A 25,282-nucleotide genomic window follows, 5' to 3' on the forward strand; every position below is an offset into this window, starting at 1 on the left:
CTTCTTCTGGGGATTCTTCTGTCCTTCTCTGTTTCACGGCCATGCCCACTGCAGTTCTCCCCTCAGGCTCCCCGGTTGTTCTCTCTCTGGCTTCTCTGTTCCCCTTTTTTCTCTGCTTCCTTTTGCTGCTGCTCTCTCTCTGTCTCGCCTTTTTGTTCAGTTGAAATCTCCTTAGCCCCGCCTTTGGATTTTTGGATTCTGACTGGGTGTGGCATTTTCTGAAAGACTTTTTGTGTCTTAGTGGCTGCTAACTTCATACGAGACCGCCTTCCTGTCAGGTCTTCTACAGTAATTCGTAGGCTTTGAATTTGTATACGCCTCCTTCTTCATGTCCTGGCTCTTAGGGGCGTATCCCTTGGTAAACCTCATAGGTCATTCGTTGATACTTCTTTTGGGCTGTCTTATGACCAACACTCATGGCTTTTGATTCGTCGAAGTCCTTAGGTCTATCTCGAGAGGGTGGAGCGCTTAAGAGTTCGGCACTCCCCTCCTTTGAACAACGAGTCATAGAATTCCTTTTTAACGTATGCCAGATGGCTCTCTCTGACCTGTTCACGAAGGGAACGCCGATTAGTCATAGGCGCTAATGAGAGTAGTTTCCAATTTCTCGAATATGCCTGGTAGATATCGCTCGTCGCCCATAATCTCTTGTTGGTCACTAATTGCTGGTACGGACAGAGGCTTTTGGGGGGAGATGAAAACCAGATGTCTAATGGCTAAAAGCCTAATGTTTGGAGTAACAAAATCCCTTCGCTAAGAAAAATCATTATCGTATTCCCTTTCCCTTTCTTCCTTATTATCCGTTTCGTGCCCTTTTCTTAAGTATTATTAAGTTATTGTCTTTTGGAATAACGACACTGTGCCACACTATTACATATATATATATATATATATATTATATATATATATATATATATATATATATATATATATATATATATATATATATAATGCTTGAAGATCAAGGTCAGTGTACATAATTTCATATAAAAAATTACAAGGTAGAAAAATTTAAGAATTTGTTCCCATGGATATCAAGGTCTATTTAATTCCAGTTATCTATATAATCCTCATGTTCACAATCTCTGTATATTCCAGTAAATGTTTTCATGTATTCATATATAATTACTTTAGCAGTATGAAAAATTTGTATTGTGCTTTTCATATACAGAACCTGTTTTTAATAATAAAACTAATGCATTGGCTCTTTGAATTAATCTTAGTCATTCTTATGCCGGGCAGTTGTGTATGTTATATACCCCGGAGTCTTAGTTCAAAGCGCTCTACAAACACTTCAGCGATGTGTATGGCTGAAAAAAGCGGCAAGTCTGGCAACATACAAATTACTATCACTTTTGCTTGTGGACAAAGTCTGGTCATGTAGACAGGGCCTAACCAGCATGTTTTACTCCACTTATTGTTTGTACATATACTACAGTGTTCTTTGTAATCCAGTTGTAAGTACAACTCAACTGCCTGTTGAGTAAACATTTACTCTCTTATACTGTGCAATATGCAAGTGATATGTCAGCATGTGAAAAATTCATTAGGAACATCTTGTTAATGAAAAAGTTATAATTAAATATAAAGTCTCTGCCTAGTATTTAAAGATTAAATTCTCTTTTAGTGTGTCTTACTTAGAATATATGAACAATGTTTAATATTAAAATAATGATAAGGGTCATTATTAGCATTAAAGAGCTCATATAATCTGGTGTGTAGAGTTAACACAATATTCAATGATGTTAAATGTAGTATATTTTTAGTCTGCCTTCTGTATGAATAATAATTAAGAATTTTAATCATGAAAATCTAAATATAAAATATAAACTCACCCTGAGCTTCCAAAGATGAATCAGTAGAAGAAAAGGAAGGAGACAAGGCATCAATGGATGATGAAACATGTAGGAATATGTCTGGAAGAAGGGAAAACTGAAACGTCCACTTGAGGATGAGTGAATCCTTCCCAAGATGGACGCGCTGACTTCCTTTGATACTCCTCCTCCTTGTGGAAGTTCTTCTACTCTCAACAGGCCAGGAGCAATACGCTGGGGATGGTTTGATAATGTTACAAAAATGAGAATGACATCTACTGGAAGTTTTACATGAGTCGGCCAAAGAGTAAGCTAGGAAGCATGAACACGGGAACCCTCGAAGGCTGGGACACATGTTGATGCTTATGGTACTTCATAGATCAGAGAGGAATTCATAATGAAATCACAAAACGCACACAGATACCCAAAGCACAAGAAAGAAAGGAAGTAATAATGAGCTTAGTGAAAAAACCAGCTGGGGAGAAGGAGAGCAAGGGTGAACATCTTCTCTCCAAGGCAGTTGAAGAAAGACTAAATGCATGGTTCAAGCATGGACTCTGACTTACTTTCACCTCATCTATGTGTTAGATGTCAGATGCCACAGATTCCTTGCTTATACAATTTTTTTATTGTTTTTTACCAGTTTCTAGCTGGGACCAGAAGAGTTATCTTAATGTTAAGACCTCAGGTGTGTTAGCTATGAAAAATCCAAATTGATTAAAAAATTTTCATATTAGGACTTCAATTGGCACTCATGGGGATACCTGTCAAATGATTTATATATTTTATTCAATAAATTACAATCATTTGTAGTATGTAAAGTTATTGTATTCACAAAGAATTCTTGATTATTTGGTGCAGTATTATCTTGTGTGGTAGGTAGGTGCATCAATATAATGTTTTGTACATGAACTTCCCTGCCAGATATATACTTAGCTATAGTCTCCGACGTTCCCGACAGAATTTCAAATCTCTCGGTACATGCGACAGGTAGGTCAGGTGGTCTACCTTACCCGCCGCTGGGTGGCGGGTGTATGAACCAATCCGCCTCTCCTGCCAGATTTTCTCTGTCGCTTGAAACGATAACAACTGTTGTCATTTCCTTCCGATAGATTCTTCGATTCTCGCTTGCCTGGAGATTGATTTGGACCTTTTTGGTGACGTATTCGCTCTATTTTGGCTTGGCATACGCTTATTGTGGACCGTTATTGACTTTGCGCTGGATTTTCTTGTAAAATGTCTGATCTTGATTCTGTTCCCAAAACTCCGGTTTTGTTTAGAGTATGTTTGACTGATGGATGTAAGGTGAGGTTACCGAAGGCTGCGGTTGACCCTCACACTATCTGTGTTAAATGTAGGGGGAATGAATGTTCGTTTAGTAACCCTTGTCAAGAATGTGAGGTTTTGAACAAAGATGAATATAAGGCTCTTTCTTCTTATATTAGAAAACTTGAAAGAGATGGTACGTAAGGCTTCTTCTAGGAGTTCGAGCAGGTCGAGAGTGAGTGAGAACGAAACTAACATTAATGTAGTTTTAGAACCTTCCTCCCAGGTCTCAGCCCCTGCTCCCCGCGCCGAAGCCGTAGATTCGTCTTCGGTGGCGGCGGCCTCAAAGGCTTCCTTGCGTTCTAGGGAAGACTAGACTCTTCGAACTGATCAAGGTAAGAGTGTCAGTGATGATAAGTGCAGTGTCCCCAGTGATGTGAAGGGTGCGTCTGACCGGCTCCTTAGTGCCTCCAGGCCTAGACCTCTTCCAGACTCCCAGTTCCAGTGGAGGAGGAAAGTCGAAAGCCACAGGAGGGCTAGGGAGAGCCCCCACCGGTCAGGCGTCCCCTCGGCAGATCCTGAAGTTCGCACCCAGGCTGCCTTGGATCGTAAGAAGAAGGAGATACTTCGCCAGTGTTTCTTGTCGTCTTCTTCGCCTTCTCCGAAACGTGGTTGGAACTCTAAGGAGGCTTCACGCCCGTTGAAGAGGGCTTCGGAGGCTCCCTTCAGTACTTTAGCGTCCAGCCCAGAAGACTTTTCTGAAGTAGCTTCCTTGCAAGCAAAGAAGCCTAGGAGATCCTGTGATCGCCCCTCTTCTCCTGCTCCTCGTTCTGAGTTTGCTTCGGAAGAAGATCCTGTTGACTCACCGACTCGAGTGCTGGCGGGCCTACAAGCTCAGATCTCGGCCCTGGCGGACTCCTTAGCATCGAGATCCCGTAGAAGGAAGGATGTTTCTCTTCCTATTAAGAGATCGAGGCGCTTTTCGTCGAAAGAACGCTCTCCTCATAATCGGCGATCTCCTTCTTTTGAGGATGCTTCAACACATCATAGGATTTCCCGAGAGTGGCACCACTCCCCTGGTTCTCTCTCTGAGGTGTCGAGGCGCCAATCGTCGGATAGGCGCTCAATGGATTACGAAGGTATTTCCCCAGATCGGATTCCTGCCTCCGGTAGACGCTCCGCCCCGTCTCTTTCTCCTTCCTCCAGAGTTCATTCAATTGGAGAAAGTCGCTCAGGTCAAGGAAGGCTTATTTCGTCATCTCCGTCTCGTCGTTCCTCTCCTCGTCTTCTCCGAGAGCCTAGGGAATGCCCTTCTGAGAGTAGGTGCGCTTCTCCTTCCGACTACTATTATCGTACTTCGGATCCCGTGACTAGTAGGCGCTCTTCACATGGAGTTCGCTCCTCACCTGTAAGACATCAAGAGTCTAGTAGGAGCCCTGCGCTTGGTAGGCGTCCTTCTCTTAGTAGCTGTTCTCCTGGAGAGAGGCGCCTTGAACCTCGACTGCTGCGTTCTCCTAGTAGGCGCTCTTCGTTCTCGAGGCTTCCTACTCCTGACCGTTCCCCTCTTGCTAGAAGTCAAGAACGTCTCAAGCGCCCTTCCTCGGTTAGGCGCTCGGAGCCTTACAGACGTTCTCCGCTTGGTAAGGACCAAGATCTTGTCGAACGCCCTTTTCCGATTAAGCGCTCGGAGCATAGCAGCCGCTCTCCGCTTCGTAGGCATCAAGAGCCTCTCAAGTGCCCTGCTCCTGACAGGCGCTCAACTCTTAGCAACGTTTCTCCGCTTGGTAGGCGCCAGGATTCCCCCAAGCGCCCTGTGCCTGATAGGCGCTCGGCTCCTAGCAGCCGCTCTCCTCACGATCGGCGCCAGGATTATAGTAGGCGCTCTCCCTCTCGTAAGCTTCCTGTGAATAGACGTGGTCTTTCTAGGGACGGGAGTCCTACCTCTTCTGCTGTTAAGATTTCGTCCTCTTCTAGGAAGGACTGCGAGATGAGACAAGAATTTTCGGAAAAGCGCCCTTCGGTTTCGACTCGCCGCTCTCCTTTGGACACGTCTCCTCCTTCAAGACGTTTGTCTCCAACCTCGCACTGCACCCCCGCAAGGAATTCATCTAAGGATCATCCTCGTTCTCCTCTTCAAGAAGACCAGGAAGGCTCTGAGGAAGAAACGAGTGCATCGGCAGCAGTTTCTTCGTACAAGAAGCTCACAGAGCTTCTCCTTCAGGAGTTCAGGGAGTCTCTGAGCCCTACTGCTCCTCCTTCTCCACACTCGTTGTTCTCCACGGTGAAGGCAACGAAAGGGTCTTCGTGTGTGAGAATGAAACCGACCCTATCTATGAAAAAAGCGCTCAAGAGCTTCGGTTCCTGGATGCGCACCAAAGAGGAAGCGGGGAAAACTATGTTTGCCTTCCCTCCGTCGAAGCTTTCCGGACGGACCGGATTTTGGTATGAGACAGGAGAGCCTTTGGGGCTAGGCCTCCCGTCCTCAGCTGACGCAGATTTTTCGGCCCTGGTAGACGCCACTAGAAGATCAGCAATGAACTCGGCCAAAACTACGTGGGCTATGAACGAGATGGATCACATTCTAAAAGGCATTTTTAGAGTGTTGGAGGTGTTCAACTTTCTCGATTGGTCCCTTGGAGTCCTAGCCAAGAAAACTCAAGGACCAGACCCTTTTTCTCCGGAGGATTTGAATTGTGTTTTATCCTGTATGGATAAATCGGTGAGGGATGGAGCCAGCGAAATCGCTTCACTGTTTGGGGCAGGGGTCTTGAAGAAAAGATCAGTATTTTGCTCCTTTTTGACAAAGTCTGTCTCACATGCACAGAGATCGTCTTTGTTGTTTGCTCCTCTCTCCGCACAGCTATTTCCTAAACATCTTATTCAAGATATATCGAAGGCTCTCTCTGCCAAAGCGACGCACGCAGGACCTACTAGCACAGTCTGCAAGAAAGCCTCGTCCTTCCTTCCCGACTAAGATGAAGAAAGCGAAGTCGACCTCTCAGGAACCCTTTTGAGGGGCTTCTACCTCTAGATCCACTTCGTTTAGAGGTCGTAAACCAAATAGAAGAGGGAAGACTTTTGCGAAGTCAGTCAAACCTCCCAAGTAAGACTCGAGTCCTTCAGACAACTGTAGGCGCCAGGCTTTTACAGTTTGCAGAAGTCTGGGCCCAGAAAGGCGCAGATTCCTGGACCCTTTCAATAGTGAGGAAGGGGTACCTCATCCCGTTCTCTACGAGGCCTCCCTTGACGACTACCCTGAGGGAGTTGACAGCCAGATACAGGGACCCCATCATGAATCAGGCCCTCCAACTAGCAGTAGATCAGATGCTGGAAAAGGAGGCGATCGAACTGGTGGCAGATCATCATTCTGCAGGCTTTTACAACCGCCTTTTCCTAGTTCTGAAATCCTCAGGGGGATGGAGACCGGTGTTGGACGTAAGCGCCCTGAACTTCTTTGTAGAAAAGAAGAAGTTCACGATGGAGACCACTGCTTCGGTGCTAGCAGCACTCCGTCCAGGGGACTGGATGGTGTCCTTGGACTTACAGGACGCTTACTTCCACGTACCAATCCATCCCTCCTCGAGGAAGTTTCTCAGATTCATGATGGGGGGGAGAATTTTTCAATTCATGGCCCTGTGCTTTGGCCTCTCGACGGCCCCCCAAGTCTTTACGGCCATCATGAGAAATGTAGCACAATGGCTTCATCTAGAAGGGGTGAGGATATCGCTGTACCTCGACGATTGGCTTATAAGGGCCAATTCCAGAGATCGTTGTCTGAAGGACTTGAAGAAAACCCTGGATTTGATGTATTCTTTAGGACTCCTGGTCAATCTACAGAAGTCAAGTTTGATTCCCGCTCAAGAGTGTGTTTATCTGGGGATCCAGATGAACTCTCGGAGTTTTCAGGCTTTTCCGTCTCAGGAAAGGATAGCCCGGGGACTCGAGAAAGTAACAACCTTCTTAGGGAAAGAAGTATGCACAGTGAGGGAGTGGATGAGTCTGCTGGGGACGCTCTCCTCTCTGGAGCAATTTGTTTCCCCAGGAAGGTTGCACCTGAGACCGCTCCAATCCTTTCTTCATCGGAATTGGAGTCGTCCTTCTCAGGATTTGACGTTCTCCCTGTCCATTTCGCATCAGATCAAGAAGGATTTAACATGGTGGGCAGATCCCAACAAGTTCTCGCAGGGACTGTCTCTTCAATCCCAGAACCCCAACCTGGTGTTGTTCTCCGATGCGTCGGAAACAGGTTGGGGGAACCAAGGAGGTGTCAGGAACCTGGATGGGGGACCAGTTTTCTTGGCACATCAACAGGAAGGAACTAATGGCCGTGTGGCTGGCTCTGAAAGAATTCGAGTCCGATGTAACAGGAGCAATTGTGCAGATAAACTCGGACAACACCACGGCTCTGGCATACATCAGGAAACGGGGGGACGCATTCCTTCTCTCTGTACGAAACAGCAAGAGATCTTCTTCTGTGGGCAGAAGAAAGGAGGATCAAACTTCTCACCAGATTCATATAGGGAGAGAGGAATGTAAGGGCAGATCTCCTCAGCAGGAAAGATCAGGTCCTTCCCACAGAGTGGACTCTGCACCAAGATGTATGCCAGAGCCTTTGGAAGTTGTGGGGCAGGCCTCACTTAGACCTGTTTGCAACTTCAAAGAACAAAAGACTGGATCTTTATTGCTCGCCCATCTCGGATCCAGGGGCAATAGGGATAGACGCTCTTCTACTCGATTGGAAAGGACTCGACGTATACGCGTTTCCCCCCTTCAAGATTCTGGGGTTAACTTTAAAAAAGTTCGCAGAGTCAGGTTCCACGAGAATGACATTGATAGCTCCCTTTTGGCCAGCACAAGAATGGTTCACAGAGGTGCTGGAATGGCTGGTGGATCTTCCAAGATCGCTTCCTCTAAGGAGCGATCTACTCAGACAGCCCCACTTCGTCAGGTACCACAAAAACCTCCCCAAAAACCGCTCTCAGTCTGACTGGCTTCAGACTGTCCAGAAACTGGTCAGAGCGAAAGGCTTTTCGTCAACAGCTGCTAAGGCAATCGCTAGAGCTAGGAGGTCTTCCACCTTACGAGTGTACCAGTCGAAGTGGGATGTCTTCATAAGATGGTGCAAGAGAAATAACGTTTCCCTCTTCCAGTACCTCTGTGACCCAGATTGCTGACTTCTTTTCTTTTTATTTGCTGAGACAAGAATGTGGTCTAGTCGTTTCAACGATTAAAGGTATCGCAAGTATGTGGTGACTGTCTTTAGACACAGAGGCCTCAATTTATCGGAGGATAAGGACCTGCATGACCTTATTTGGTCTTTTGATACAGTGAAAATAGTCTCCTAAGACGCCTAGCTGGAATTTAGATGTGGTCCTTCAATTCCTTGGGTCCTCTAGATTTGAACCCCCTAATTCAGCATCATTCAAAGACCTTACTAGGAAGACTCTGTTCTTGATGGCTCTAGCTTCCACCAAAAGGGTGAGTGAGCTTCAAGCGATTGATGGTAATGTGGGTTTTAAGGAGGACTCTGTCATTTGCTCTTTCCTTCCTGGGTTTCTTGCAAAGAATGAAAACCCATCAAATCCATGGCCCAGGAACTTCGAGATTCGTGGGTTATCTTCGCTGGTAGGAGAAGAACCAGAGAGAACTCTTTGCCCAGTGAGAATGGTAAAATACTACCTTAGAAGAAAAGAGCAACTGAAAGCCAATCAAGAGGTCCTTTGGTGTTCTGTAAAGGACCCTACTACGTCCGTCCTTGTCGAGAACACGCATTGTCCTTCTTCTTAAGAAGTCTCATCAAAGAAGCACACGGTTCTTGCAAGGAAGAACAGTTTAGGCTTCTTAAAGTGAAAGCCCACGAAGTAAGAGCCATAGCGACTTCTCTTGCTTTCAACAAGAATATGTCCGTGCGAAACTTGGAGACAACTTTCTGGAGATGTCCGTCGGTTTTCGCGAACCACTACTTACGTGATGTGAGAATCACTTACGAAAAATGCTTTGCCTTGGGCCCGTACGTATCGGCGGATTCGGTGCTGGGGCAGGAGCTGGAACTCGTCCTTTTAGTAGTAGTATATTTTTTTTCCCTTATGTCTTGTGTGTTTTTTGTTGTTGCCCTTAAAGAGGATGCATGAAGGCATCTCTTTAGGTCGTAGTACTAACCTTTAGTAGTCTGGTTAGGTGGTCTGATGAGTGTGGCTCCTTGCAGTAGTAGTGGTTAGGACCTGTTAAGCAAGCGGACAAGTTCCCTTTAACAGGATCCGACTTGGATTCTACCACACAAAGGGATCAGATATCCCAGTGGTAGATCCGAGAGTTTCAGCATCAGGTCACGTCCTAGCTGTAGCTCTCCAGGCAATGCAGACTCAGAGACAGTATCAATGAAGTCTTCTGCCTGAACAGGTAAGAACCAAGGTTATTTGTATCCATCAACATCAGTTGTTTCCTCATCTCTCCTTATTACTTTAGCTGTCTCTTACCCTCCACCAGGGTACCAATCAGCTAAGTGCTAAGTATATATCTTGCAGGGAAGTTCATGTACAAAAATTATATTGTTAAACTACAATAAAGTTTTGTACATACTTACCTGGCAGATATATACTTCTAATGGCCCACCCAGCCTCCCCTCAGGAGACAGGTGGAAGAGAAAATTTGGCAGGAGAGGCGGATTGGTTCATACACCCGCCACCCAGCGGCGGGTAAGGTAGACCACCTGACCTACCTGTCACGTGTGCCGCGAGATTTGAAATTCTGTCGGGAACGTCGGAGACTATAGCTAAGTATATATCTGCCAGGTAAGTTCGTATTCTTTCAAGAATTTTGTTAGGCTTAATCCATGCAGTCAAATTAGGTATTGAATTTCTTAATAGACCTTTACTGTATTTTTTCTATACTAACTTATTCTTGAGGTCAGCATGGTGAAAGCTGGGAGTTTGGGCATGATCTGTTTATAGCCTATCTGTATACTTATTGAAACTGCAGCTTGCTGACATTAATTAAGAATTCTTTTAGTTCTTTCTAATTTAATAACATTTACTTTTGGTTTCAGATATTCTGTCCAAAATGTGGCAACAAAACCTTGAAGAGAGTGGCTGTAACAATCAATCCTGATGGAACACAAAAAGTTTGGATTAACTTCAAGAGACCAATAAACACTAGAGGAATGATAGTAAGTGGTATCTGTTTGTTTGGGAGTCAGTTTGGAGTTGAAGAAAGTATTTTCATTTATAATTGTTATCAAAAGAATTACAATTTAGTATATCAAATCAGTGTATTATGTAAGGACTGTGAAGAAGAAAATACAAGATTAATAAAAGCAAAGCAAAACATAAAAACTGAATTGCAAGGACATTTATTATAAAAAGTAGAACAAGAAATTATTATTATTATATATGTGTGTTATATATATATATATACAGGCGGTCCCCGGGTTACGACGGGGGTTCCGTTCTTAAGACGCGTCGTAACCCGAAAATCGTCGTAAGCCGGAACGACGTTCTTGAAAACATGTCCACAGGGAAAATTTCACTACTAATTTGCAATTTTTCTTAGGGCCGTATCTCTAAAATTATCACTAATTTACTTTTTTCATGTGCAACATGTGTATCACAAATTACTGTATATTTTCATTAAAATACAAAAGAGAGAGAGAGAGAGAGAGAGAGAAATAACTCCTTACGGTTTCAATAGATTGAAATGAATGTCTGTAGGCAACTTTTTCCCCCTCCCATAAATACATATATTTCTCCAGAGAAGAGAGAAAGAGAGGACTGTGCAGTTATGTTTTGTCTGTCTATCAATTCTTTTGCTGAGAGCAGAGAGAGATAAAAGGAGAAATAGAAACACCAAATGTATGACAAGTATCTTGTGGAGAGAGAGAGAGAGAGAGAGAGAGAGAGAGAGAGAGAGAGAGAGAGAGAGAGAGAGAGAGAGAGAGTTGTCCTTACAGTATTTAAAAGAGAGAAATGGAATGATTATTGTATTTAAAATACTCAGATATGAATTTTGTACTTATAGTATTATTATTGGAAAAAATATTAATGATAAACTTTATTACATACACGTCCATGAAAATGATCTCAACTCAGTAAGTAGAGAGAGAGATAGAAGAGAGAAAGATTAAATAAAACCATTAAATTCGTTGACCTATTGTATGGCATGTTAAGCTCGAGTGTCACTCGAGTTGAGGTGGGGAAAATTGATACAGAAAAAGACAAAGGGAAGAATTTTCTTTTGAAATTAGTTATCGTATTATTACTACTTCTATTATTATTATTATTATTATTATTATTAATTTGAAAATATAATAAACACGTGCATCTACCGTAAAAATTCTCTCATTCTCAGTAAAGAAAGAGGAATTATCCTACAAGTGAAATGGAAAGGTCATTTTCATCTCTTTAAAAATACGACCATTATGAATTTTGTAATTAAAGTTTTATTGTTATTATTATTATAAATAACTGAAATTATCAATAAACATTTTACATACTAGTACCATAAAAATTCTTTCATCTCGGTAAAAGAGAGAGAGAGAGAGAGAGAGAGAGAGAGAGAGAAGAGAGTGTGTGTTTATCTCTCTCTGTTCTCTCAAAAAATACTTATAACGCTTCTTGTGTGGCAAAAGAGAGAGAGAGAGAGAGAGAGAGAGAGAGAGAGAGAGAGAGAGAGAGAGAGTTAACCTTAATTAAAGTGACAGGATAGATTAGTACGTATTGTATTTCTTTAAAATACTATCACATATGAATTTTGTAATTACAGTTATTATTATTATTATTATTATTATTATTATTTGAAAGTATTAAAAACAAATAGTACAAGTACATAAAAAATCTCGAGTCTCAGTAAATGAGAGAGAGAGAGAGAGAGAGATAGAGGGGGGAAAATGTCAGGACCACGTGATTGCAACACTGCAGCTCTTCCCCCAAATTTTCCCCCTCCTGGCTGTCACACCCCAAATTTTCCCCCTCCTGGCTGTCACAGAACTTGATATATCTGACAGTTTTAGTACCTGAATCTTGAGAAAAGGTTACTGGAAGTTACTTGAAGAAGACTGGGATTTCCTTCATTCTTCCATAATTTTTTAAATATAAGCTAAAATCTTACTAATTCACTATGGTATTTTCTTTAATGAATTGATATTATTGCTGTATAAATTAATATTAATATTTGAAAATAGTAAATCATTTATTTATCATACTAAAAAACATACTCTTGTAGTCGAGAGAGAGAGAGAGAGAGAGAGAGAGAATTATAGTGATTGATTTTCATTGGAAAATATAAACTAGAAAGGATTCTTATCTTGATCATAGTATGTGTTTTTTAAAATTGTCGTAAACTCAGAGCGTCGGAAGCGTCAGCGTCGTAACCTCGGTAACAAGCGTCATAACCCAGGCAGATTTTTCAATGAATATTTTTAAGAAAAAGCGTCGTAACCTCGGAACGTCGTAACCGCCGGACCCGTCGTAACCCGTACCGCCTGTATATATATATATATATATATATATATATATATATATATATATATATATATATATATATATGATATGCATAAATTGTATAAAGTTCCTTCTTCAGTATTTACTCTTTTTATTTCAGTCTTTTCCTTTGTATTTACAATCAGTCAAAAAAAAGAAAAACAAAAAACAAAGGAAACAGGTGAAGTGTCGAGTCCTTCACCCATTACCATACGAGTAACAATTGGTTTTCTTCTTCCTTATCCTTTAAGGGTTTTTAATGCAATACTTAATATTCTAAAATGAGAATAAAAACACTGAACGTACAAAAAACAGAATAAAGAACACCTTTGAAAATTTACTATTATCGTAAAACACAAAATGCTCGAAGAACATTATTGTTGATAATTATATAATTGTGAAACAACACAGATCAATATCAGGCGAAGGAAAAAGACGCGAGTTAGTAATGTTATTAAGAAACAAGTAAAAAATGCGCCGAAGTTTCTTTGGCGAATCGAGTATTCAGTACAGCGTATAATATTGAATGATACTCCCAGCTGCGGCCTATGAAACCTCCAGTCACAAGCCTGTGGTGGTCTGTGTTGTTGGTACCTATAGGGCCACAGACTCACGATCATTGCTGTCTTTAACCTTAAATGAAATGAAAACTACTTGGGCTAGAGGGCTGCAAGTTGCTGTGTATAATGATTGGAGGGTGGATGATTAATATATATATATATATATATATATATATATATATATATATATATATATATTTTTATTTTTATTTTATTTTTTTTTTTTCTCCCTCCTATCACAGTCAACCTATTTGACTGTGTGGTTTTTATAGTGTGGGATTCCGGGTTGCATCCTGCCTCCTTAGGAGTCCATCACTTTTCTCGCTATGTGCTGTTTCTAGGAGCACACAGTTCTGCATAAGTTCTGGAGCTACTTCAGCATTTAATTTTTCAAGGTTCCTTTTCAGGGATCTTGGGATCGTGCCTAGTGTTCCTATAATTATGGGTGCAATTTCCACTGGCATATCCCATAACCTTGTTTCTATTTTCAGGTCCTGATACTTATCAGTCTTTTCTCTCTCTTTCCCTTCTACTCTTGTGTCCTATGGTATTGCAACATCAGTGAGTGATACTTTCTTCTTAATTTTGTCAATCAGTGTCATGTCTGGTCTATTGGCACGTATCACCCCATCTGTTCTGATCCCATAGTCCCAGGGGGTCTTTACTTGATCATTTTCTATCACTCCTTCAGGTTGGTGCTTGTACCACTTATTTCTTGCACAGGCTCCAGTGGAGGGCTTTTGTTACTGAATTGTGCCTCCTTTTATACTGGTTCTGTGCAAGTGCCGGACATTCGCTTGCCATGTGGTTTATAGTCTCGTTTTTCATTTTATGCTTCCCGTATATGGCTGAGATGTTATTCCCTCCTATCATTCTTTGGACATATCTGGTTCTTAGAACCTGGTCTTGTGCCACAATTAGCATTCCTTCTGTTTCCTTCTTCAGTTCTCCCCTCTGTAGCCATTGCCATGTTTCATCGCTGACCAGTTCTCTAGTCTGTCTCGTACTATCCGTGCATTGGTTTGTTGTGCCACCCCTCAGTTCTGCTTGTCAGTCTCCTTTCTCTGTATATTTCTGGGTCTTTGTCTACTTTTATCAGTCCTTCTTCCCATGCACTCCTTAGCCACTCGTCTTCACTGGTTTTCAGATATTGCCCCAGTGCTCTGTTCCTGATGTTGATGCAGTCCTCTGTGCTTAGTAGCCCTCTTCCCTCCTTCCTTTGTGTGTTATGTATAGTATGTCTGTATTTGCTCTTGGGTGTAGTGCTTTGTGTATTGTCGTGTGTTTCCTAGTTTTCTGGTCTATGCTACGGAGTTCAGCCTCCATCCTCTCCACTACTCCTGCGCTGTATCTGATTATTGGTACAGCCCATGTGTTTATGGCTCTCATCATACTTCCAGCGTTGAGTTTTGACTTGAGTATCGCCTTAAGTCTCTGCATATATTCTCTCCTGATCGTGTCCTTTATCTCTTGATGTTTTATATCCTCTCTTCTATTATTCCCAGGTATTTGTATGCCTTTTGTGCTTTTTATTGTTTTTGTGCTTTTTTTTTATTTTATTAGAGTGCAACTGCTAAATAAGCCATCATGGGGCCAAAGAAGTTCCAAGTGCTAGACCTTCTGTAAAAAAGGCTAGAAACACCATAGAATTCAAGAAAGAACTCGTAGCTAAGTGTTGGAGGAAGTTGCATGCCGATCTCAGTGAGAAAATGCCTACAACAAGCTCTCCTGTTAGTGAATTTAAGGCCAGCAGAGGCTGGTTTGAAAAATTCATAAAACGAATGGGCCTACATAATGTGCTTGCTTCAGGGATTAAGGACATTTTTGCAAAGTGGAATGATGTAAAAAATTTTGTGGAGAATTATCATCCCAACAAAGAAGTTGTAATCCATGTCTCCAACATGTTTAATGACAATGCCATGTTTAACTTTAGGCAAATTTTAAAGAAATGCCAGAAACAAATGTCTCTAGATAGTTTTGTTGTGGGATAGGGGTCCCTGTAACTCTCAAGCTAGTCCTATGCTATTAAAAAACAGAGGTGAAGTAACCTCAGATAGTGCCAGTAAAAAACAAAAAGAATAGCCCCAGATAGGTCCTTGAAAACTGAAGTCCTTCTGGAGGGAGATTTCCTTCCAAGCAATAACCTCTCCTCCTCCCTTTCCCCTCCTCTCCGTCTTCCATACACTAACAAGTGTTTTCCATAAAGGTAATATGTGTGAAGATTTAAGAAAACTATCTTCATTTTTCTTGCTGATAGAACATTTTGATCACTGGAAAGCATTTTTTCCATTTCTATTTTGTGATAATACAATCAGGTACATTCAGTGCGTAGTAGTGTTTAGTTCATCCCTAAATCTCTCCTGCAGCATACCACCTACTGTAAGCTTCATTTTATTCACATTGGTATCCAGTTGTCATCTCTTTATCCTACTCTTTTAGTTTAATGAACGTTTCTTCCTGCGATTCTGATTTTAATGCAGTGGTACCATGACCTACGAATGAATTAATGTATGAATTTTCCTTGGTACGAGTCGTCACTCGGTTGATTTTTTGCTTGGTTACACGAGCAAAAAATTGAGGTGTGAGCTCAAGATGCCACTGCTACATAGATGGCATAGTGATGAAAATTGAGATAAGCATAGAAGAATAACTAAATAAGGGATTTTGACGAAGGAAAAATCTATTTCTGGGCAAGGGCCCGTGTCGCCCAGTGAAATGTCCCTTTAGCACACATTTCTAAGGTAAATTAATGCTAACATACCAGAGAAAAAAGCTAAAATGGAAATGCCAGAATATTCTGGCTCGCTCACCTTATATAAAAGGTGTCGGTATGGTTTCTGGGGAGAGTGAAACCACTACCATGGGTCTCTTGCCATTTAGATTCATCCCTCTTCGAAATCCCTCTACCAGAGAGGGGCCGATGCAAGGCCCACTCCCAGCTACGACTACTACTAGCGCCTCCAACGCTACCACCAGCGCCTCTACCGGCCATCCTTGGAGTTAGCCTGTCAAGCTTGGGCCCAAGGGTGGGATTTCATTGGGCAACACGGGCCCTTGCCCAGAAATAGATTTTTCCTTCGTCAAAATCCCTTTTCTGGGCTCAGCCCGTGTCGCTACGTGAAATAGTACTAGAGAAATGGCCACAAGCTTGAATAAATGAGTAAAAACAGATATTGTAAGGAACAAATGAAAAACAAATAAGGTTAATTAGTATAATCTAAAATAAACTTATGAACTAGAAATAATTATAATAAAGGCTTAAGAGTAAACATAGTAACTTAATATTAACCTTAAAGTCAGATACAATATCATACAATATAAATTCTGTGTGAGTAATCCTAAAATAAAAACAAGGAAACATCACAACTATGTACAACATGTGGCATCCAAGGCATAAGAAAGGTCACATGGTGGCAGAGCCACAGGAAGGACGTCAGTGAGGCAGGTAGAAAGAGATCTAGATCTAAGCTACTTATTACTACTTAAAGCAGTGTCAGGAGAATAACTGTTGTTTCCCCCTGCCACTGCTGGAAATTTAAGAGCTTCTAAGGACTTGAGGTAGTGACGTTTGAACACTGTCGGAGATTTCCAGCCTGTATACTTTTTTCAGATCATCAAAATTCATATGCTGAAAGTAGTTGACTGAGGTAGCTACTGCCCTAATGTCATGTACCTGGGGGAAAGATTCTGGGTTGGCTTGTTTAATGAAATATAATATTTGCTGTCTAATTCCTTTTAAGGAAATGGTGCCACCTTTTTCCCTCATGAATAAAGGGCCTGAAGATCTTATGGCCGTTCGTTCAAGGTATGCTCTTAGGGCAGTAACTGGACATAAGGAAGGGTCCTGAGGAAGTGGGAGAATTTTCCAAGGGGCCCACCTTGCCAGTGGATCCTCATTTTTAGCTAAAAATTGACGATCTGGAGAAAGTAATACTTCTCCTGAAGGGGGAAACTCTATATGACCTGAGTCTCTAGATAGAGCCGACAGTTCAGATACCCTGGCTCCTGAAGCTAGACTTAAAAGGAATGTTTTCCTCAGGAGGGGTAAAAAGTCACATGAATCGTTATCAGTATCTGAGGCCAGCTTGAGAACATCATTTAAGAACCATGACACAGACTTGGGCCTCTCTGATGGTCTGAGCCTAGCACAGGTTCTAGGGATAGATGAAAAATAAGAGTCTGTTAGATCTATTTTGAAACCAAACTGGAAGATTTTCTTAAGTGCCGATTTAGTAGTAGTGATAGTACTAGCTGCTAAACCTCTTTCAAATAATGATCTAAAAAAGGAAATGGCCAGGTTGGTTGTCATGGTTTGAGATTCGGGTTGACTCTCGTTTATCCGATTCTAAAAATAGGATGTTTTGAGGGTCAATGTTGGCATCCCTTTTTGCCGCAAACTTCATGAAGTCCATAAAGTTAGGGTTTTCTGAATTCCTGAGGAAGCATACACAGTCTTCATTGTACTAGTTGGATAATTTGGGATTGGGAATCCGTGAGGTCGGAGTCCCCCCAACTCAATAGAATGGGAACCAAGCTCTTGGGCCACAATTGGGGCCTACTAGAGCAACGCGTCCCTTGAAAAAGTCCTGAGTTTGTTCAGAACCTTCAAAAGAAGATTCACACTGGAGGAAAGATGTAAATCTTCTTCCATTGATTCCAGTCTAAAGCCATGGCGTCCGTGGCATAAGCCAGAGGGTCCAGGTTGGGAGCCACGTAGCAAGGGAGTTTGTGATTGGACTCCGTGGCGAAAAGATCCACCTGAAGCCCCGGAACTTGCTGACAGATCCAATTGAATGACTGCTTGTCCAGGGACCACTTTGACTCTAGTGGGACTGAGCGAGATAGCGCATCTGCTATCACGTTCCTTACTCCCGCTAGGTGTGTGGCGGACAGGTGCCATTTGTTCTTGGCTGCCAGTGAGAATATGGCTATCATGACATGGTTCACATGGCTTGACTTGGAGCTCCCCTGTTGAATGCAGTGTACTACCACTGCACTGTCTAACACCAAGCTTGATGTGAGATTTCTTGGCTGGTTGAAGTCTTCAGGGTGAGGAACACTGCCATAGCTTCCAATACATTAATATGGAGCTGGCGGAATGGAAGGGACCAAGTTCCTTGTACTTTCTTGTACTGAGAGTACCCTCCCCAGCTGCTTAGTGATGCATCTGTGTGGATAACTAATGCCGGCGGAGGGAACTGAAGAGGAATTGACTTCAACAAATTCTTGACCTCCGCCCAGGGGCGGAGCCCGTTTGCGTAAGATCGCCGGGATAGCGGACAGCTTGTCCCAGGACCTGTTGTTTGCCCTTGAGCGCCAGACTCGGTTTATGTCTTTGAACTTTGCTTTTTGCAGAACGTCCGTTACTGAGGCAAATTGTAGAGAGCCCAGGATCCTTTCCTGGCTCCTTCGAGACGTTTGCTTGCACTTGAGAAATTGTCTGGTTGCTTTGGCTATTTCTCCCCTCTTCAACGACGGAATTGATAGTGTGTGTGAGTTCAAGTCCCACTGAATGCCCAGCCACTGAAAGCGAGAGTCTGGTGTTAACCGGGACGTGGTCTTTTTTATCTGGAATCCTAAGTGTTCCAGAAACTGGATTACTTTGACCGTCGCTTTGTGGCATTCTTCGATGCTTGTAGCCCAAACGAGCCAATCATCCAGATACGCAGCTAACATTATTCCCTGAGACCTGAGTTCTTGAACCACTGTTTCCGCCAACATTGTGAAAATTCTGGGGGCTACATTGAGCCCAAAAGGCATTACCTTGAAGGAGAATGCCTGGTTCCCTAGTCTGAAACCTAGGAACGGGCGGAAGTGTCTTGCTACTGGAACATGATAGTATGCGTCTGTAAGATCGATAGAGGTGGTGACGGCCCCACGGGGTAGTAAGGTCCGCACCTGCGAGATAGTCAGCATCCTGAACTTGTCGCAACAAATGAATAAGTTTAGACGGGACAAGTCTAGAATTATTCTTCGTTTGTTTGAGCCTTTCTTTGGCACGCTGAACAAGCGACCTTGAAACTTTTAAGTGTTTGACTCTTGACACTACTCCTTTCTGAAGGAGTTCTTGGGCATACTCTATCAATTCCGCTGTTGGTTGTTGATAGAAGATTTTGGATGGAGGAGGGCCTTTGGTCCAGCTCCATCCTAGGCCTTTGGACACAATGCTCTATGCCCAGCTGCTGAACCTCCATCTGTGACGAAAGAGGAACAGTCTCCCTCCTACCTGAGGGTTCTCACTGGCTCGGGAAGGGCGTGTCCCACGCCCTCCTCATAAGTGCTTACCTCGGCTGGATGCTCTTCTGCCGCCTCTCTGACGAAAGGCACCCCTAGCCCTGCTACCCTTGCCAAACCTGTTGAAAGGTTGAAATGACTGACCTTCAAATACTGGGTTGAAGGCCGGGGAGACAACGTAGGAGGTAGAGGCTTGGTTTTGAGGTGGCGTCAGCAGCAGAAACTGTTGCTGAGGCTGCGCCTTTGACGTCGATGGTTGTGGCACCTGAGAGACCGGAACCGCCTGAACCATTTTCTGTTGCTGGGGAGCCTGGAAAGGCTGGAATTTCCTAGGCTTCTTTGACTTCTTGGCTGAAGAAGTCGATTCAGATTTCCTTTTACTGGATAATCCCCAGCGAACTTTGAGACTCTGGTTGAGTCTTGTAGCCTCACATTGTACGTACTGAGTTTATTACCGACTCTGGGAACAGCTCAGCACCCCAGATCGGAGCGGCCAGTAATTTATTGGGCTCGTGATAGATGGTAGCCTCTTGCAGGACATGTTTCCGACAATTACGCCTTGCCACGATAAAGTCATACAAATCACATTGCACTGTATGCAAATGTGATTTGGCTATGAGCTTAAACAGAGGTTCGTCACCGTATGTAACAGCTGAAACCTCTGTCATGACCAGTGTATTGAGGAATCTGGATAGTCTCGTTCAGGCATCGAATTCGGCCTAAATGAGACTGTCTGGAAGTCTAGGTAGCCACTCACTAAATTGTATGATGGCGCAGTCTGGTTTCAGTTTCCCGACCGAAAAGGTGGCCGGGAGATCTGACCATAGAAAAAAGTGAGCACAAAACACAGAGTGAGAAAAACACCTGCGATCTGGGTGATGCTAACGAAAAGGATGACCGGTAGAGGCGCTGGTGGTAGCATTGGAGGCGCTAGTAGTGGTCGTAGCTGGGAGTGGGCCTTGCATCGGCCCCCCTCTGGTGGTAGGGAGGGTTTCGAAGAGGGATGAATTCTAAATGGTAAGAGACCCATGGTAGTGGTTTCACTCGCCGCCCCAGAAACCATACTGACACCTTTTATATAAGGTGAGCGGAGCCGATATTCTGGCATTTCCATTTTAGCTTTTTTCTCTGGTATGTTAGCATTAATTTACCTTAGAAATGTGTGCTAAAGGGACATTTCTCGTAGCGACACGGGCTGAGCCCAGAAATGCATGTTTTCCATGAAACTTTTAAAAAGTTTTACATTACTTCACTGTATCCAATAATATTGTATGTATTCTCATATTATTGTATAATAAAATACTACTAACATAGCAGTCATTGTTTTGGTTTGGAAATCAGCTGATGTCATCATGGCGAATACGAGTTTGTTTCACCATATTCAACTCAATTCTGAGCAAATTTTCTTGCTTCTAGTTAGCATAAACAAATAGCTAGATACTTGACTGATATGAGACAAGGTCATTTTTCATTATACATGTTTTTAAGTTTAAATATGACTCTAATACGTCTTGCCATGATTGTGAACTAAATAATTTGTTTGGTTAACAGATTACGTTGGCAGCATGTTTATTAAATAAAAAAATTGTGATTCTGTTCACTATTTTCACTTTATTTCATCGTAATACAAGCTTTACGTTATTTATCTTTTATCGGCGTGAAAACAGTAAAATGTGTTCTTTCAAGCCCAGTAGTTTTGATTAAAATGATTTTCCCTCAATTTTATCTACTGTGTTGTTTGATATGCATAAGTTTACGGGAGCTTTATCCTTGCTGCCGATGCACAATAATACTCTTTAGTATCTTGAACAGTTTTTTCTCAGCTTCAGCTACAACTTGGTTTATTTTAAACTGTATATATCCTTGTTGATCTTTGATCTATAGCGAATAAAGTTATTACATAGAAATATATCGTCCTATTCTACATAACATCATTTATAACATAACTACAGTAATTGTTTACTGTTGTAGGATGGTTGAAATACAAGCCAAACAGATGTTGTTATCCAATTCGGTTGTACCTAGCAAAAAAGGGATTTTGACGAAGGAAAAATCTATTTCTGGGCAAGGGTTCGTGTCGCCCAGTGAAATAATCCCTTAAGTTCATTATTTCTAAGTAAATAATACTAACATTACCAGAGAAAAATAAAAATAGGGGGATGTCAGAATAACCGACTCGCTCACCCTAAATAAAAAGAGGTTGTCGGTGTGTAGCTGGGGCGAGTGAGACCACTACTACGAACCTCTTGCCATTTAGAACTTTTCCACATCGAAATCCCCCTCCTGAGAGAGCTGATACACGGCCGGCGCTGTCAACTACTACTACTCTACCTACGACGCCGACCGCAGCGCTCCTGGTGGCCATCCTTGAAGTTAGATGCCAATCTTGGGCACAAGGGTGGGAAAATAGGGGGGATTTCACTGGGCGACACAAACCCTTGCCCAGAAATAGATTTTTCCTTCATCAAAATCCCTTTTCTGGGCTCAGTTCGTGTCGCTTCGTGAAATAGTACCAGAGAATTAGCACAAGATTGGGCAAGGAAAAATAAAAAGGGGTCTCAATAAAACAAAAGAAGTAAAGGAAGTAAAAGGTATAATAATTCTTATTGAGAGCTTACAAGTTATCATAAAATAAAGATTAACTTAAAACAACTAATGGAATCCAATTATGTACAATTAGACTTTAAAATTAGACTAAAACTAACTTATGATAACTTATTACTAGAATTATGCAAAATTTAAAGATTCAAGACACATATCAAACATAATAATTATATGTTGGTATGCTTCCCTAGCATAAAAATAAGGGGAGCAACACCAATTAATTACAGTTAGTAATCAATATATAACACAGTTGTGGCTTTTTTTTTTTTTTCTTTTTTTTTTTTTGGGGGGTGGCCCTAGTGCACCTAGCAAAAAAAATAAGGGGGCACATCACCATATGTAGCCTTTCAGTCTGAAGAAACCAATGAGCATGACGGTAAGGTTAGGTGCATTGTTAGTTGAGGCAGGTAGAAAGGAGATCTGGATCTTCGGCTATGACTACTGAGCAGTGTCAGGGGAAACTGTTTCCCGCTGCCACTGCCGGAAATTTTAAAGATTCCAAGGACTTTAAATAATGATGCTTAAAAACTGTCGGCGATTTCCAGCCCGTATATTTCTTTAAGTCATCAAAGTTCATATGCTGGAAATAATTAATAGAGGTGGCTACTGCCCTGATATCATGGGCTTTAGGGAATGAATTAGGATTTGCCTGTTTGATAAAGTAAAGGATTTGTTGTCTAATCCCTTTTTTATTGAAATAGTACCACCTTTTTCCCTCATAAAGAGTTGGGGGGCCTGAGGATCTGGAAGATGTCCTGGACAGATAAGCCTCTTAAGGTCATCACCGGACAAAGAGAAAGGTCTTGTGGAAGAGGGAGGACCTTCCAAGGGGCCATCTCATTAAGGGATCCTCATTCTTTGCCAGAAAACTACGATCTGGTGATAGTAAGACTTCTCCTGAAGGGAGGAATTCTACATGTCCAGCATCTCTGGAAAGGGCCGACAGTTCTGATATTCTGGCTCCTGAGGCCAAGCTTAATGGAAATAAAGTTTTCCTCAGTAGCATTAGATAAGTACATGAATCGTTGTCAGTATCTGAAGCCAGTTTGAGAACGTCATTCAAGAACCATGAGATTGAACTAGGCCTTTCTGAGGGTCTGTGCCTAGCACAGGCTTTAGGAATAGACGTAAAGTAAGAGTCTGTTAAGTCTATCTTAAAGCCAAACTGGAAGATTTTCTTTAAAGCTGACTTATTAGTGGTAATAGTGCTAGCTGCTAAACCTTTTTCGAACAAAGACCTGAAAAAGGATATACGTAGCTGTATTAACTGTCATGGTTCGGGTGTTTGTTTCTTTCAGGAAATTTGCCAGTTTCTTTACAGCAGCATCATACTGACGTAAAGTTGATTCCCTCTTATCCGATTCTAAGAAAAGAATATTTTGGGGATCAATATCTGCATCTCTCTTAGCCGCAAACTTCATGAAGTCCATAAAGTTAGGGTTTTGAATTGTAGCTTCCTGCAGGACATGTTTCCTGCAGTTCCGCCTTGCTAGCACAAACTCGTACAGGTCCGACTGCACGGTCTGTGTTTGCGCCTTTGCTAGTAGCTTAAACAGAGGCTCCGAACCATAAGTTATGGCGGCAACCTCTGTCATCACTAACGCATTCAGCGTCCTCCCTAACCTAGTCCTTGCCTCAAATTCGGCTTGGATTAGGTTATCCGGCAGCCTAGGGAGCCTCTCCCCGAACTGATCAATAGCACAGTCAGGTTTAAGTTTCCCTACAGTGAAGGTTGCCGGAAGGTCTGTCCAAAGGTCCCCAAAGGCTGGGAAAAGTGGGGACGTTGGGTCCGATTCCCTGAGCTGAAGGAGAGGCTCATCCTTCATGGCGGCTTCATCCTGCGTTGCAAAGATTGTGAAGGGGCTCTTGAATGCCTGGAGCCTGGTATTAGTGCAATCCCAGTCTTCCAGGCATCTTACCCATTCCCTCTGAGCCTGCTCGCGACTGTAGATGACAGTCGCTTTAGGGATCTTGTCTTCCCTATTGAGAGCTGCCTCCGTCAACCTAGCATATCCCATGAATGGTGGTTGCAGGCCGGCGGGATGTAACTCGAAGTCTTCAATAAGACGAGTTCCGCAGTCCGGGATGGAGATCATTCCATCCTTGAAGGGAGCAAAAGCTGCTACCCTCCAAGGATTGCTCATGGTGAAAGCGGGAAGGGAGTTATAGTCAGGCATCGGAGTAACTCCGGTGCCTGCTAGAGGAAGAACAGCTGGAGGAGCTTGACTCAAACCTGCCAGTCTGTTCTCCTGGTTCGTCAGCCGATCCGCGATGTTCTGAATCGACTGACCGGACTGCGCAAACGAGGTGGAGATTTGGGCAAGCACTTGATCAAACCTGGTGTTCATCATTGTGCCCACCATATTCCCCACCTGCTGCATAACCCCTGCTGTGAAGGAGACAGGGTCGAAGGGACCAGAGAAACTGGCCTCAACAGGGGTCACCGAAGGAGCTCCGGTAGAAGAAGAAGGTACTGGCTTGGCGGGAGCACGGACCTTCTCCTTAGAGGACTTACCTCTAGACCCTTTAGAATGCGAAGATGAGGAAGAGGAAGTCTTCGCTTTCTCTGCTCCGGGATGGTGAGCCGGAGACTTACGAGAGGAGGAAGAGGACGAAGTCTTCTTAGACGACGTCTTCTCCAGGGTCTTCTGCTCTCTCTGTCCCTTCACCTTGGGGACGACTGAGGCAGCAGGCGTCTTGGCCGGAATCTCTGATTCCGTAAAGCCTTGGAAAGATGAAGAGGAAGGAATAGGAGAAGAAGATCCAGAAGCGTCCAAGGGAAAGCCCTTCGGGCGCCCAACAAGCCCACCTAACCAACAACTCGCCTCACCTACCGTCATTGGCTCAATGTTTTAGGTCCAACGTGGCGACGTCTGCAGCAATGTCTGGGGCTCTCTTCCATCAGGGCCTGCTCCACCTGGAGTTGGATACGAGCGATAGCCGGAGCTGCCGCGGCGCGGTCGACGTACCCGGTCGACTTACCGCCTGGGAAGATCCGGACAGCCATACTCTTGTCAAGGGTGTATGGCTGTCCCTTCGGCGCGTTCTTCCTGAAGCCACTTACCCAGGCTTTCAGGATGGCCGACGCGGCGTCCTTAACGGCGGTAGCCTGAAACAGAGGGTCATTGTAATCCTTACAACGAAGCCCCAAGGATATATCGTTAACAATTAAGACTGATCAGTAAATCATATGAGCAGTATTACAACAAGACTTAGGTGATAGTATACCAGAAAAAAGCTATACCTACGCCAAGTATATACTTACTCCGTCTGAAAACTGTTCCACCAGCTCGTAGCAGATGGAGCAGGCTTCATGGTGCCACACAATCAG

At 43.1% G+C, this 25,282-nt stretch overlaps 1 protein-coding gene across 1 annotated transcript in view; it reads left to right on the forward strand.

The window, feature by feature from the left end:
• Positions 1–25,282, forward strand: part of LOC135215226 (RNA-binding protein NOB1-like) — a gene marked incomplete in the record, with an annotated part of 136,517 nt that overhangs the window by 103,172 nt on the left and 8,063 nt on the right. Inside the window, 1 exon segment of the mRNA XM_064249731.1 lies at positions 10,126–10,245. Coding sequence (XP_064105801.1) covers positions 10,126–10,245 — 120 coding nt within the window.

This window comes from Macrobrachium nipponense, chromosome 5 (assembly GCF_015104395.2).
Source record: "Macrobrachium nipponense isolate FS-2020 chromosome 5, ASM1510439v2, whole genome shotgun sequence".
NCBI classification, from domain to species: Eukaryota; Metazoa; Arthropoda; class Malacostraca; order Decapoda; family Palaemonidae; genus Macrobrachium; species Macrobrachium nipponense.